The sequence below is a fragment of the Antechinus flavipes genome, chromosome 1 (assembly GCF_016432865.1).
Source record: "Antechinus flavipes isolate AdamAnt ecotype Samford, QLD, Australia chromosome 1, AdamAnt_v2, whole genome shotgun sequence".
NCBI classification, from domain to species: domain Eukaryota; kingdom Metazoa; phylum Chordata; class Mammalia; order Dasyuromorphia; family Dasyuridae; genus Antechinus; species Antechinus flavipes.
Genome location: NC_067398.1, coordinates 63,663,979 through 63,677,702, shown reverse-complemented (window position 1 = coordinate 63,677,702; position 13,724 = coordinate 63,663,979). Strand labels below are relative to the sequence as shown.

General features: G+C 38.1%; 1 protein-coding gene across 1 annotated transcript in view; it reads left to right on the top strand.

Annotated features, from left to right (window-relative positions):
• Positions 1–3,120: 3,120 nt before the first annotated feature.
• The window catches only part of LANCL2 (LanC like glutathione S-transferase 2), a 52,129-nt gene continuing 41,525 nt past the window's right edge, over positions 3,121–13,724 (top strand). The window contains exon 1 of the mRNA XM_051983993.1: positions 3,121–4,959. Coding sequence (XP_051839953.1) covers positions 4,765–4,959 — 195 coding nt within the window. The 5' untranslated portion in view covers positions 3,121–4,764. The remainder of the gene's footprint in view (positions 4,960–13,724) is intronic.

The following is a 13,724-nucleotide window of genomic DNA, read 5'->3' as shown; positions in this document are numbered from 1 at the left end:
AATTTTTAAAGAAAGATAGAAAAGAATAATCTGAAAACTATAGGCAGTGAACTTAAATTTATAGCAAAATTCTAGGATGGAGCTAAAGAGATGGTTAGGGAATGTGTACTCCAAAACAACAACAAAAAAACCATCTTTATCAAAGAAGCCAGCATGATTTTATCAAGAACAGGACATAACAGCTTAACCCATTTCCTTTTTTAACAGCATCATCAAAAAAGTAGATCAGGGAATACAATATTTTATTAACAAAGTGTTTGATAAGTTATTTCATGGAATCTTGTGGAAAAGTTGGAAATGTGTGGGTTAATCCCATTGGGAACAGTAGCTGATACTCTAAAACATGTCTATTTGGCATTTCAAATGGTATGTTCTTTAGGCATCTCAAACTCAACATATCCAAAATAGAACTCATTATCTTTTTCCCCTAACAAATCTTTCTTCTGAATCTCCTTATTTCTGTAATGGATACTACTATACTTTCAGCCATTTAAGTTCATAACCTTAGAGTCATCCATCATTCTCCATTCTCCCTCACCCAATGAAATCAGTTACCAAATCCACTCTCTTGCCTCTATGCTTTTTTTCCCCCTATTCACTTGACTATCACCCTCATTTAAACCTTCACCTTTTGCCCGAATGATTGTTTTTGCCTGAACAATTGCAATTGCCTTCTAAATTATTTAACTACCTCAAATAAATTTTTCTCTAGCTTCCACACAGCCACTGAAATGATTAAAAAAAGAGAACAAAATAGTGTGGATATGTCCCCTGGCTAATAAATTCTAGTCATTCCCATGTATTACTCCTCCCCCTCCCCTTACACAATTTAGTCAAATTGGCCTTCTTTGTTCTTGCTGTCTCACATCCTAGAACGCATTTCTTCCTGAGGATCCTCACCTTAGCCTTTTAGAATACCTTCAAATCTTTTGTCAAACACCGTCTTTCACATAAGACTTTTCCTGATGCTCCTGCCTTTCTCCTAAAAATTGCCTTATATTGTGTATGTATGTTACAATTATACCTAGCACAAAATAGTAATTCAAGAAGTACTTGTTGATTTGGCTCAATTAAAAAAATGATCAAGATGGTGGAAGTACAGTTAGACAACAGTTTGCCTGGAAAAAATCTAGGGGTTAAATCAAGAGACTGATATGGCAGCCAAAAAAGCTAAAGGGATCTTAAACTCCATTTAAAGAGACATGGTTCCCATGAGTACAGACATTATACTTTACTCTGACCCCATCAGCTCACATCTGGAGTATTTTGTTCAGTTCTGAGTATCACAATATAAGAAAGGACATTAATAAACTATAGAATGTTTGGAGAAAGGCAACCAGAATGATGCAAAGTTTCCAGAAGATGTCCTAAGAGGATCTGTTGGACAGAGGAATATTTAATTTGGTCAGGAGAGGAGACAAGACAGCCATCTCCAAAGTGTTTGCTTGAAGAAGAATTGGACTTGTTCTGTTTGGCCCTATGGATGTTAGATGGAAGTTTCCACTTTAGGCCTGATTGAAGGAATAACTTGTTAACTATTATAACTATCCACATGGGCTGTCTCACAAAACAACAGGTTTATACCCATAAGAAATCTTCAGGCTTAGCTGGTTGATCATTCACTTTGCTGGCTGTAGGAGGAATTTTTCAATTTTGAGTTGTGTTAGATGGCTACTAAAGTCTCTTCCAAGCCTTGATGAAATCTATGTTATAAAACTGTGTGGTACTGAAGTTTGAATTTTTCCCTTTCCAAGCAGAGTGAATTTTTTTTGTCCTACTTAAAAATGAAGACTAATATGTAAATGCTGTCAAGCTCATTAATTAGTAATTTTATAATGCCCACTGGGATCCAATCAATGCTCAAATTGCAAATTATTTTAATCTAGTAACCAAAAAAGAAAATTAATTCAACATTGAATGGATTGCTTTTCACTTGAAATAAACTCCATTTTAGTTAAAATATTTGAACTTTTCACTTATCCACTGAAGTTTTTTTTTTTTTTAATTTTTAGTGAGACCTTTCTTGTTGACTTGTTAACAAACACTATCTTAAATGATAAATGGAGAAAGGATCTATCTGCATGGAAGGAAATTGAAGCCAATCTAGATGATTCAAGCAAAATAGGATTTTAGCTTACTTAATTATCAGGCAATTGACAAAATCCTTTTTGGTTCACTTAGAAAACTGCATAAAGTAAAAATCTTAAGTATAAAGCATTTTCTGGACCACACATGGAAATAGGAAAATAAATTCATATACATAAATGTGTGATATATGAGATCTTGTGTTTCCACAGAAATAGGCAAGAGAAACATCCTATAAAAACAGTATCCAATTGTAGATATTGAATCTTGAATTTATAGTTAAAACTAGCTGAGGGCTTGAAGACAGAAAAGTAGGGTAGAGTTTGTAGTTTAGCTGTAGTATGCATGCTTAATTATTTTATGAATATTAACTTCTCTCCTGAAGGAGCTCAGGCTCATTTAATGATCATTTAATCTATGTGGTGGGAGGGGAAATGTATCTAGGGGTAAGTATGTAGGAGGCAGTTAAGGATGGTGAATCTCTTGGAATATCCAGCAAATGGGGAAACAGAGGAAGGCCTTTGCAACCAAGAATAGGGATAGAACATTTGAGTCTCCTCTCTCTTGGTGTGTGCCTATTCTATAATAGGACACACCCGATTCTGCAGATATATAATAAAACAGAGTTTTAACTAAATCCCTTTTTAAATCCAAGAGTTTTATTTCTCACAAACCCATTTGTTTTTGTTTTTTTGACATACATTGCTGACTCAACCACAGGAGAAGTCTCCTTCCTGAGCTTCAGTTTTCTCAAATGAGGAGGTCAGATCTAAATCTCATAATCCCCAGTCAAAGTGTATAAGGATGAAAGAGATTCTAGTTGGATTCAAATGCTATTTTTGTATTTGCTTGGACTCTTGTAAGCCATCACTAAAATTCTGTCTCAGCTTATTAAACTAGTAAAGGAATAGCAGAATTCTCAGAGCGATGAGTAAAATACCTTTTATCAAGTCTAGTATTATTATAATACACTGTACATAATGGTACATATCTTTCAATCACTTAGTGATTTTTGTGGTGAATGAAATGGAAAATCCGAATAGTTTAAAAGAAAAATAATTAAAATTTTAATTGTGTGAATCCATGGTGGGAAATAGAAACATAATCCAAGAAGAAAGGAAGGGATAGATGGCCTTAATGTGAAATCAGGTCCTTGCCCATAAAGCAAAAGATAAGAGGAAAAAAGATACTAAAACATTTGTATTTCTGCTAGTGGACTTCAGTTCAGCCTTACCTTGCCTCATGTTTAAATGTCTCCGTTTAAAGGAATAATACAGGAAAAAAGGAACAAAAGAGGAGGCAGGAGGGCTATTAAACTAGTTATTCTGATCAGGTGAATGCAAATAAGTCTCTTTTGTTTGCTTGTGTCCAGTATGTGTTGCGCTTTGCGGGTGATTTTTTTTTTTTTTTTGGGGGGGGACGAGCTAGCTAATTTGGCTGCTGACTTCAATGGGTATGTGTGTGCGCGCGTGTGTTTTCAGGCTGGGTGGGTGCAGTCCAAATGTTTGTATGTATGCGTGAGTGTGGCTGCAGCTCGGGATTTATGCCTTCCTTTGGGGCAGAGGGGGCAAGAAATAAGAGGTGGACAGTAGCATGGGCTCTGAGGCAAACACCGAATCTTAGGTGTGCGAAGACTCGGAAACAAAGACCTGCCTTCTTTCTTCATCCGAGAGGACACACTAGCATCATGCACAGGCTCTGTTTGGGTATTTTTTTGCCCCCTTTGGAAGCGATCGTTTCTTTCTAAGCTAGGCACGGGACGGAGCCGCTGCTACAGTCGTGAGGGTGGCTGGAGTCTGAATGAAAGCTGAATGTCAATGAAGCTGGGGCTTCGCGGGGAGGGGACCGGGGCCAGCCCATGAAGGCAGACTGATGATGGGAGAGTCCGAGGACAGCACGTTCTTTTCTTTCTCCCCCACTTCGCGGCTCTGCTAAGGAAGCCTTGAAAGACCACCGACTATTCTCTCGGGGCACCCACGGAAGGCACGTCTCCTTCCTCGAGGGGAGTGGGGCATCGTTCTTCCTCCTCCTATTGCAGAGAGCGGCGGCCCCCGGCCCCCCGAGGCGCCGGTGGGATCCGGAATTGGCATCTGCTTGGATTTGGTGCAACTCGGGCTGGCGGAGTCCCGTCGGGGGATCGCCCGCATTTGTCCCAGGAGGAGACTCGGCAACCGGGATGCACCCCGAAGCCCGCCGCCGCCGCCGCTGCCCCGGACCCGAGGCTGCCCCTGCTGCGGGGAGGGTGTGCCCGCGGTGTTAGGGCTTGGCAGGAACTACCGTCGGGGGCGGGCAGACCCTAAGAAGCAACGGGCACATGTGCCGAGAAGCAGCGGCTACAGCCCGGAATCACCGTTCAGGACTCGGTTCTCCTCCCTGACCCCGGCGCCTTTCCTCTTTTTGGAAAACCCAGATCCCCTCCTGCAAGCCCCGCCCTCCTCCCCCCTCTCTTGCAGCTTTAGTTGCAGCGCCCGCCTTTGTGCCCGTGGCTGCAGCCCTTTGCAGGCAGCGACGCCCGGGGACAGGAGCCCGTTATTCCTCGGGCTCAAAAGCGTTGCTCTTTTCTCTGCCTCCTCTGGAAGCTTTTTGTCCTCCCCAGCGCGCCGTGCCGCGCGGCAGGAGGGGGTGTGTGTGAGTGTGTGTGTCTGGAGCGTGGCACGAGGGGGAGGGGCGGCGGTTGAGATGGGCGAGACCATGTCCAAGAGGCTGAAACTCCATTTGGGAGGGGAAGCAGAGATGGAGGAGCGGGCCTTCCCCAACCCCTTCCAGGACTACGAATCCGCCTCCGCTGTGGCGATTGCCGCCGGAATCGCTGCCGAAGAATCCTCCCCACCCGCCGGGAACAATCTGGGCCTCCCATTTAACGGCGATGGGAAGGTGAGTCGTCTGGATTGCAAGGAGCGGGCCCGGGAAGGGAGAGGCGGAAGGGGAGTGCAGCGGATTGGTACAGTCCGATGGCTCCGCCCCTCTCGTGAGTCAGTCAGCCCGCGCGCGGGTCCGCCCGTCAAGCTTCTCGTTGGCTTCGGCGGACACGCCGCTGGCGTCACTGTCTCCTAGCAACTGGGCCTCTCCGCTCCGCTGGGCTGGAGCTTGAGCGCGTGCGCAACGCAGCTGCCTGGGCGTCTGGGCTCCAGCTGGCGGCGTTGCGGCTCGTGGGTCTGGGGGTCGGAACCTCGCGCCCAGGACCTAGTGCCTCGAACCTCGTGGGGCCCCCTGGGGCGCTTCACTTTACTGTCCCCGAGGCGGCGAAGCAAGTTAAATTGACACAAGGCCTGTGCCCTAGCTTCCCAAAACATGGCCCCGTGGGACTCCCTCACCCTCCTCCTTCTGGGTCCCAGCTCCTAACATTCGGAAACTCGAGTTCAGTACTGCGGGCGGCCATTGCCTAAGCAGCCCGGCATTTTTAGATTTGGGAAAAGGGGGATCGTGGAAGTGGGATGAGCTAGCAGATGCCACAGGTGTGAGAGCCTGCAGAATCCTAATTCCTTGGGGGTCATAAATGACCACGCCCCATTTCATCTAAGAGCCCAAGATGCGGCCAGGATTTCCAGTCATAAATTGTTAGGGCCCCTTCCTTTGACTAATTACTACTAGGAAGTCCTTACGTTTCTTCTCACCTCCCACATACACATACTTTTCACCCTCGGGCTATCACGTGATTTATTCTCTTCTCCCCCTCCCCCCCCACTACTGTGTACTGAAATCTAGATTTAAAAATCTGATCATTTGAAAGAAATGACCTTTTATCCTCAGAGTCTGGCTACCCAGTACAAATTCAATAAATGTTGTATTGTACAATTGTGTCTCTTTAACTTTCCTAATCCTTTCAGGCCCCTAATTTGTTGTTCATATGTATTACTTGCTATTCTGATCTTTTACCTTAAAAAAAAATCTTTATCCTTATTTATTAGGAAGAAAAAATTTTACTAGACGTTCTTTCCCACCCCACCTTTTATCCTCAGATCTACTGAATGAGGCTATTTACACTTACAACATTTTAATGAGTTTTTTCTTAATGTTTTTTTATTACATTATTTGTACATAACAGTGTACCCCATCTCTCCTAGAGAGCCGACTCTTATAACAGGGAGGAATAAAAAAAAGTAAAGGAGAGGGAGGAAAAAGTTTGGCAAAACTAGCCAATTCATCCAAAAAGACTGGATATTGATAATCATTTTTTAAATCCTTAGTCATTATTTTCTAAAGTTAGATTTCGGCTAAAAGTGTATTAACTGTAACAGGAATTAGGAGACCTGAATTGTACTATTTTTATTATTCAATTTCAATAACTTGACTTCCTCATCTTAAAAGTGATAACAGCACTGGAAAGCCAAGTTTTCCAAGAATCTTCTCTTTAGGGTTCAAATCAGGTACAGCCTTTACAAAGCCTTTCCTGATGCCTTCAAACATGAACCTTAAAATAAATTATCTCTATTTCTGGATGGGAAAGGTCCTTAAGGGTAGGGAGGGTTTCATCTTTGTAGCCTATTTATTAAGTTGAATTGAATCAAATTAGTTCAAGACCGGTGAGAGTGGTTTTATAGTATCTTTTATTATAAATCTTTTAATAAATATTTTTGTTTCTTGAGATACTATTTTTACATTAAAAAAAATTTAAAAGACCATTTAAAGATTGCAATTATGTTTAAATTTTGAGTAGGCTTCTCATTTGGAAGTTGTTTGGTGTATTTTATAATCCTTTTCAGATTTAGTATTAACTGTTTTAGAGGAGAAGCTAGCATCAAAATGGCTGATTCATTTTGACGGGAGTTGGAATAAAAAATAGCCCTGTGACTTGGCTGGAAAAAAAAAATTAAGCCTTAAGTTTGAAGGAGAAAAAAAAAGCTTTTAAAAATATATTCATGTTTTTGATCACAAAATTTAATGTACTTTAAGAAATGCTTATTATGGCCTATTAACAAATTAGAAAATTGCATCATTTTGTAGATTTATTAGGTTTGTGGGCATTTGTGTGTGATCAGTGTACAGATGGCTCTTGAACTCAACCATGGGATTAGATGAGAGAAACTAAAATTCATATATAGTTTGTAGGAATACAGGACCAAGGACAGAGTCCTGGGAGGCTCCCACAGTTTGGGGGGAGTGAAGAAGTTAGAAAAGGAAGAGAAGGATGTAGAGAGAAAAAAGAGATATAAGACAGTAGATAGATTTGGGTCACTTCCATAGCAGTTTCTCAGTGATTGGTATATTCTATTTAGATTAGATTTTCAAAGTGATGCTATATTCTGAACATCATGTTAGTCATATTTATATGCTGAGAAATAGGAACCAGTGGAAATTGAGTGGTTGAAGATGAAGGTGAAAGTTCATGTCAGGAAAAAGGATAAGTGGAAAGGAGGGATATTCTGGTTAAAGACAATTAGTTTCTAATACATTTTATGTGGACAGTATTTGGCTTAACAGATTTCTCTTTTTAATTCATGAAATGTCATTGAAAATAAAATTGTAGTATAATAATATTTACAGACATAAAATATAAAAATGGAACATTTGTTCATTAGTTAATAGAACAGAATAGACTTACCATTCTGTGAAAATCAGTTTTAATTGTTTGTGTTGATTTGCTAACATTCATTGGACAATAAAGAATATCAAACTTTCTTGTAATTGACTTCTGATTATATAGGTACTTTTCTTTTTTCTTCTATGGTGTTAATAGGTAATAGTTATTCAAAAGCAACAACATACTAAAATGTTAGTACCTAGTGTTCTCTAGGATACATGTTTGATCTCCATTTTGGTTAGCCTTGCATATGTTGAAAAATAAAATTATCCATTTCCATAATAGCTTCCAGTCCCTTACTGTGACTCATCATGATATGGGAAAGTGGAACTCAGCTACCCAACATCCTTCAACTACATTATGGCATAGTTCTGGTAGTCCTCTGAAGCTAATGTAGGAGGAAGAAATGTGGAACACCTCTTCACTTTATGTTTTTCAGTTAACATTTTTTACAGCAAAAAGTTTATATCATTGGAAGAAATGATATGCAAAGTAGCTTTAGGAAAATTTGTGGCCACAGGCTTTTAATTTAGAAGGTATCTGTCTTACTAGGAAACAGATTTTGCAAGCCTTAGATCAGTGAAATTGACTTTAATTCCTGTAAAAATCCTAGAATAGATCATAAAGAGATGATTTCTGAATATATAAAAAGGGAAAAGGTGATTACCAGGAACCAGCATGGCTTCATCCAGAATGGGTCATATCAAATTAACATCCTACTGAAGAGAATGCTGTAGATATAGTTAGATGCAGATGTATGGTCTAGATAATAGTGTATTTAGATGAATTCAGAATTTGTTAGATGGCCAAATTCAAAGAGAAATTCCTAAAGATTCAGTGCCACTGTCCAGGGTTCTGTGCTTCATCCCAGACTATGTAACATTTTTATCAGTAGCCTGAATAAATATAAAATTGGATAAAGTTGAGAGGGATAGCTAGGACAATGTAGAAATTGTTAGGATCCAGAACAATCTGGACAGATTAGAGCATTGGCCTAAATAATATGAAATCCTGTAAAAGTATTACACGCTGATTACAAAAACATCAACTTCACCAGTGCAACATAGGGGAAGTATGGTTAGATATAAGTTCTTCTGAAAAAAAGATCTGGAGGTTTTAAAGTATTGCAAGCTCAATATAAGTTAGCTGTTATGATGTGGCAGCCACCAAAGCTGAGGCCAACCTGGGCAGCATTAAGAAAAGCTTGGCTTCCAGGCATTGGGAGATGTTAGTCCCTCTGTATTTGCTTATGTAACGCTTCATCTGGAACATTCTATCTAGTTTTGGGCTTCACAGTTGAAGGGCATTGATAAGGGAGGGATTGTTCACAGGAGTGCATCCATGATAGCAAAGGGCTTCAGTCCAGAACCAGACACCTTTAGCTTAGAGAAGAGAAAATTTGGGAAAGATCTGAGCTCCTGGGGAGCAGGAACTAGTTTTTTTGTTTTGTTTTGGTTTGGTTTTTTAGCCTTTTTTGTATCCCCAGCCCTTAGAACAATGCTTGGCATATAGTAGGCACTTAATGCGTATTTTTGATCGACAAGATAGCTTCAAATATTTGCGGATTAACCACATGGAGCAAATGAATTTTTTCTTTTTAACTCCAGAAACAAAATCAGGAGCACCAATTGGAAGTTAGGCCCATCAGGGAAAAAGCTTCTTAACAATTAGAAATGTCTAGCAGTGGAAGAGGTTTCCTGGAGAGCCAGTCGTTTCTCCTTTCTTGGAGGTCTTCAAGCAAAGACTGAGTGACCCCTTATAACTCATAAGCTATAGCACAAATTCTTTTTGAGTATGGATTGAACTAAATGGCTCTTAAGGTCTCGTCCTACACTCAGATTCTTGAATTCTGCTATTAGCCAAAATTAGGCATTATTTGGAAGAATTCAGTCAATTCAACAAGTATTATTTAATATGCAAGAACTATTCAAAGTATATTTAGGCAAACATAGGGTTCAGTGGAAAGAGCTCTAGCTGATTTGTTATTATTATGTTAAATTTATATAGACTTTTAAAAATCGTACAAAATTGAATTCATAGTTTCATGAATAATCTTTATACTTTCTATATTGAAATGCTTATGTTTATTGATTCTTAGAAAACAAAACAAAACAAAAAAACCCTGAACATTGTATTTAGAAAACCTGAATGATTCTTCCTTTTGTTACCAGTGTAATTGTGTTCAAGTGATCTTGGCCAAGTCTTTATGATTTGTGAATTAAGGGGTTAAACAGTGTGTGAACCTCTGAGGTTCTTTTTGAAATCTATGGTCCCTTAGCTGTGACTACTCTTACACAAACCTGATTCTTGAATCTTTCTCACCTGAAAAATTCATTATGCCTTATCTTACAAATTATGTGATGATACAGATTTGCATATTTTAATTTTTGTCCCTTTAGTACCTGTCTTTCAGGGTTGTTAAGAGGCTCAAATGAAATAATATTTTTAAAGTATGTAGCATAGTAAACAAATTTGCTAAATTTGATATCTGTTCCTAGCTTTGTCTTTTAAAATTCATTCATTTCTGTATTATAATGTGGTATTTTGAAGAGTATGAATTTGCAGCAAGATTTGGACTCAAATCCCACATTTGCTACTTTTTTTGTGTGACCTTTAATATTTCATAGAGGCTTGAGCTTGAACTTTCTGGGTCCCAGTTTTTTTCTCTGTAAAATGAGATTGTGGGGAGTAGAACAAGATCTCTTTGGTGTCTTCTAATATTGTATTAACGGATGGGAAAAATACAGCTGAACTAAAACAATCCCTGCCATGTATTGTTTCGTAAGAAGGAGTGTGTGGAGAGATCAACAAAGTTTTGGAACTGACTGTCTTGGTACAGTTCTAAGACACAAATACAGATAACTTCACTACTCTTATTGGATGATAGATTGATAACTGGAAGGCACTGTAGAAATCGCATGTCCTGTCCCCTCATTTTATAGGTGAGAACAGAAGATCTGAAATTCGAACAATGTTAGGATTGAGTAGATGTCTTCTGTTTATACATCTAGTTGGCATTCTACTAGTCCACATTGTCTCTCTGGTAAACACGGCTTTATTTTTTTATTTACTAAAATCTGACTTAGAATGCTGAATTTCTGCCTAATTTTGTGCATGCTACTGAAGGATTTTCTATATGACCAAAAGCCCAAATTAACATGTTGAGAAAATAATAGAGGCAGATTTAGGCTAGATGTCAGGAATATAGCAGAAATTGCTTTCAGATGCACAAATGCAAAAACAAAACAAAACTCTCCAATGTATTAAAATTTAAATTTCAGATTTAAAAAAAAAAACTAAGTAGAAGATAATTTCCCACTAATTCTTTTACAAAGTATTTTATTCCTGTGTTTATAAAGCTTCAGAAAGTACAATTTTTAAAAAACTGCATTAGAGAATTCTCACCATCCAAAATTTGGTGTGAAATCTGGAATCTCATTTTGAGTTGCTAATTCTGAGTATTTCTATTTTTGTAACTAAGAGTTGTGATACACATTGTTGATCACAAACTTAGAAATTCCCAGAAAGGAGAGAAAGCTCAAAACTTAAACATGTTAAATTGTCTACCCCCTCAAATAGGTAAGTAGAAAAAGAAATTATTTGTTGAATACAGTTAATGAAGTCATGCTTCTGCAATGTTCTTTTAAGGAGGCTCTCTTAAAGGCCAATAATACTAGTTGGCTATTGACAAAGATTACAACAGAATTAGCAAAGTTGTCTATGTGCCAAAGATAGCCAACATAGCATCAAATTTCTCATCAAGATGTTTGTAGCAGTTGCTCTAGAAAGATATGATTGACAGGCTTTTCTAGGTCTTAGAGTAAGCCAGATCCCAGCATTGTGTTGATGGAGTAATCTACAGCGGGGGAGTATATAGAATCCTTTGATGAAGATGATATTAGGAAACAGCTTTTTCCCTTTAGCTTCAGTTAGAAGCACTGTGTGACAATGTCTTTGGCTTCCCAGTCCATAGGAGTAAGCAGCTTTCTCCTTTGCTATCAGTAGAAGGAAATCAGCTATTTTCTGAGAATCTCATCAAAGTTTCTGTCACTCTTATCAAGCCTAAAAATAAATATACCATCTGAACCATTACAGACAAAATACATAGTAGTTGCCAAGTATGTTTCCAGTTTTATTAGACTTTATTCTTCTAATAGGAAAAATATTCGTATTGGTGATTCCCAAACTTATTTAGGTATAGAAACACCTTGGGGCTTGAAATATCAAATACTTGTCATATGTATGAAGAGTGTTTGTAATTTTGTTAATATGGGCCAAACCCATCAATGCATGTTGCGTTTCATTTGGGGTGTAGAACATAACTCCTTGAGAATTGTTTAAACCTTTCAAGGATACGCATTTAGTTAATTGTCAGAGGTTGGATATGAAGTCATGTCTTTATGGCCTTAAGCATAGGACTCTATCTATTGTCTCAATACACTGCATTTGGTGTTTTTTTATAGAGGACCCTAGAATATTATTGAGGGGAGAGGGAAATTTTAGGACAAAATAGAAGTAAGCCTATTTTCATATAATTGATATATTCATTATATTTCACATAATTTTCTTTAAATTGCCACACATAAATGTTCCCAAAGATATTATTTAAATATTTAATATTTTAGAAAGAAAATTGTGCTAATGTGAGAGGGCTGGAATAGACGATCTCTTATGTCCCTTTCAGATTTATGGTACTACTCAGTTTTCTCATAGGTCTCCCTAATAATATCAGGTAATATAGAAAGATTTTATAGAAAATAATTTGAGAAACTCTTATTTATGTTATTGGGAGATAGTCTTTATATTTTATTTACAGCATAAGAAAAAGGATCTTGGATTTACCTTGATAAATATTATAGAATGATAAATTTAAGTGATTTGAAAGTTGCTACATTTTAAGATGTATAAAAATATATATACATATGCACAATGGAATGGGAAATGTGATAATCTGGAAACTTCATTTGTTTTATTTAATTATTAAAATATTCTAACTCTTTTGAAGCCTACAAAGTTCTTAAACCAGAACGTTCTTTGTCATTATATTACTGACTAAGCAACTCTATAAAATATTTCATTTATAGCATCATTTATCAAGGAAGTATGTGATAAGAAGATAAAATGTCTGTAGCCAGGCTGAAAGATAACAGATGGAGTAGAAAAGCCTTTATGATATATGTTTACTGTACTAATCTCTGGAAATGCAAGTACAAGCAAACAGTCCCTGCTGTCAAAGAGCTCCTATTCTATTGGAGAGAGAGAGCACATAAAAGTTCAGCTACAGGATCAATGGAAAGGGCTGTTGGTCTTTCGAGGGCATTTGCAGGATGGATTCAAGGCTTGAGGGAGACAGTAGCAGGGCAGATTCTAAGGCCTGGTGATTTTCTTAATCTTAACCAGAAGGAATGTAGTTGCTATAGAATAATTTAGCTTGTAAAATGGGATAATGATGGCATCTAATAGTGTTGTTGTGAGAATCAAATGCGATAATATGTAAATCCTTTGCAAGTCTTAAAGCAATGGAGAAATATTAGCTGTTGTCTTTATCATCACATTATTAATACTATTATTACCTGAGGATTTAAGGTTAAGATTAGAAATGTCCCATGTCCATCTTATAGCCAGGTCCAATAGTTTTGGGAGGCTGAGATCTTGGCAAAATCTTCATGGGTAAGTTAGTCTAGGACTCTTGGGTCTCCTGCCTATCCTGGTTTGCTGGCTGGAGTCTTGTGGTACATTTGAGGTGGGTCACAGAAGATGGGAAAGCATAGAAAGGTTTATTTGCATCACAGGAGAAGCTTCCAAAGAGATAAGATCATGGACTCATAGGTTAAGAGTAAATATTAGTAATAGGAGTGCAGAAAGTCATAGAATTTTAGAATTATAAAGGGCTATTTGATGTTGAATTGATCATTTAGTTTAATTACCTAATTGTATAGAGGGGAAAACAGAGGCCAAGAGTTTTTAGCCAGGGCATGAAATTGCCTTTAAATAAACACTTTAAGAATTTCTACATTCTGAAATGTATTTATGAGTTCTAATAACCCTACTCTCTACTAATCAGTCCTGTTCCTTTTGGAAAAAATACTAATTGGTAAGAGGTGAGATGAGGTGAAGA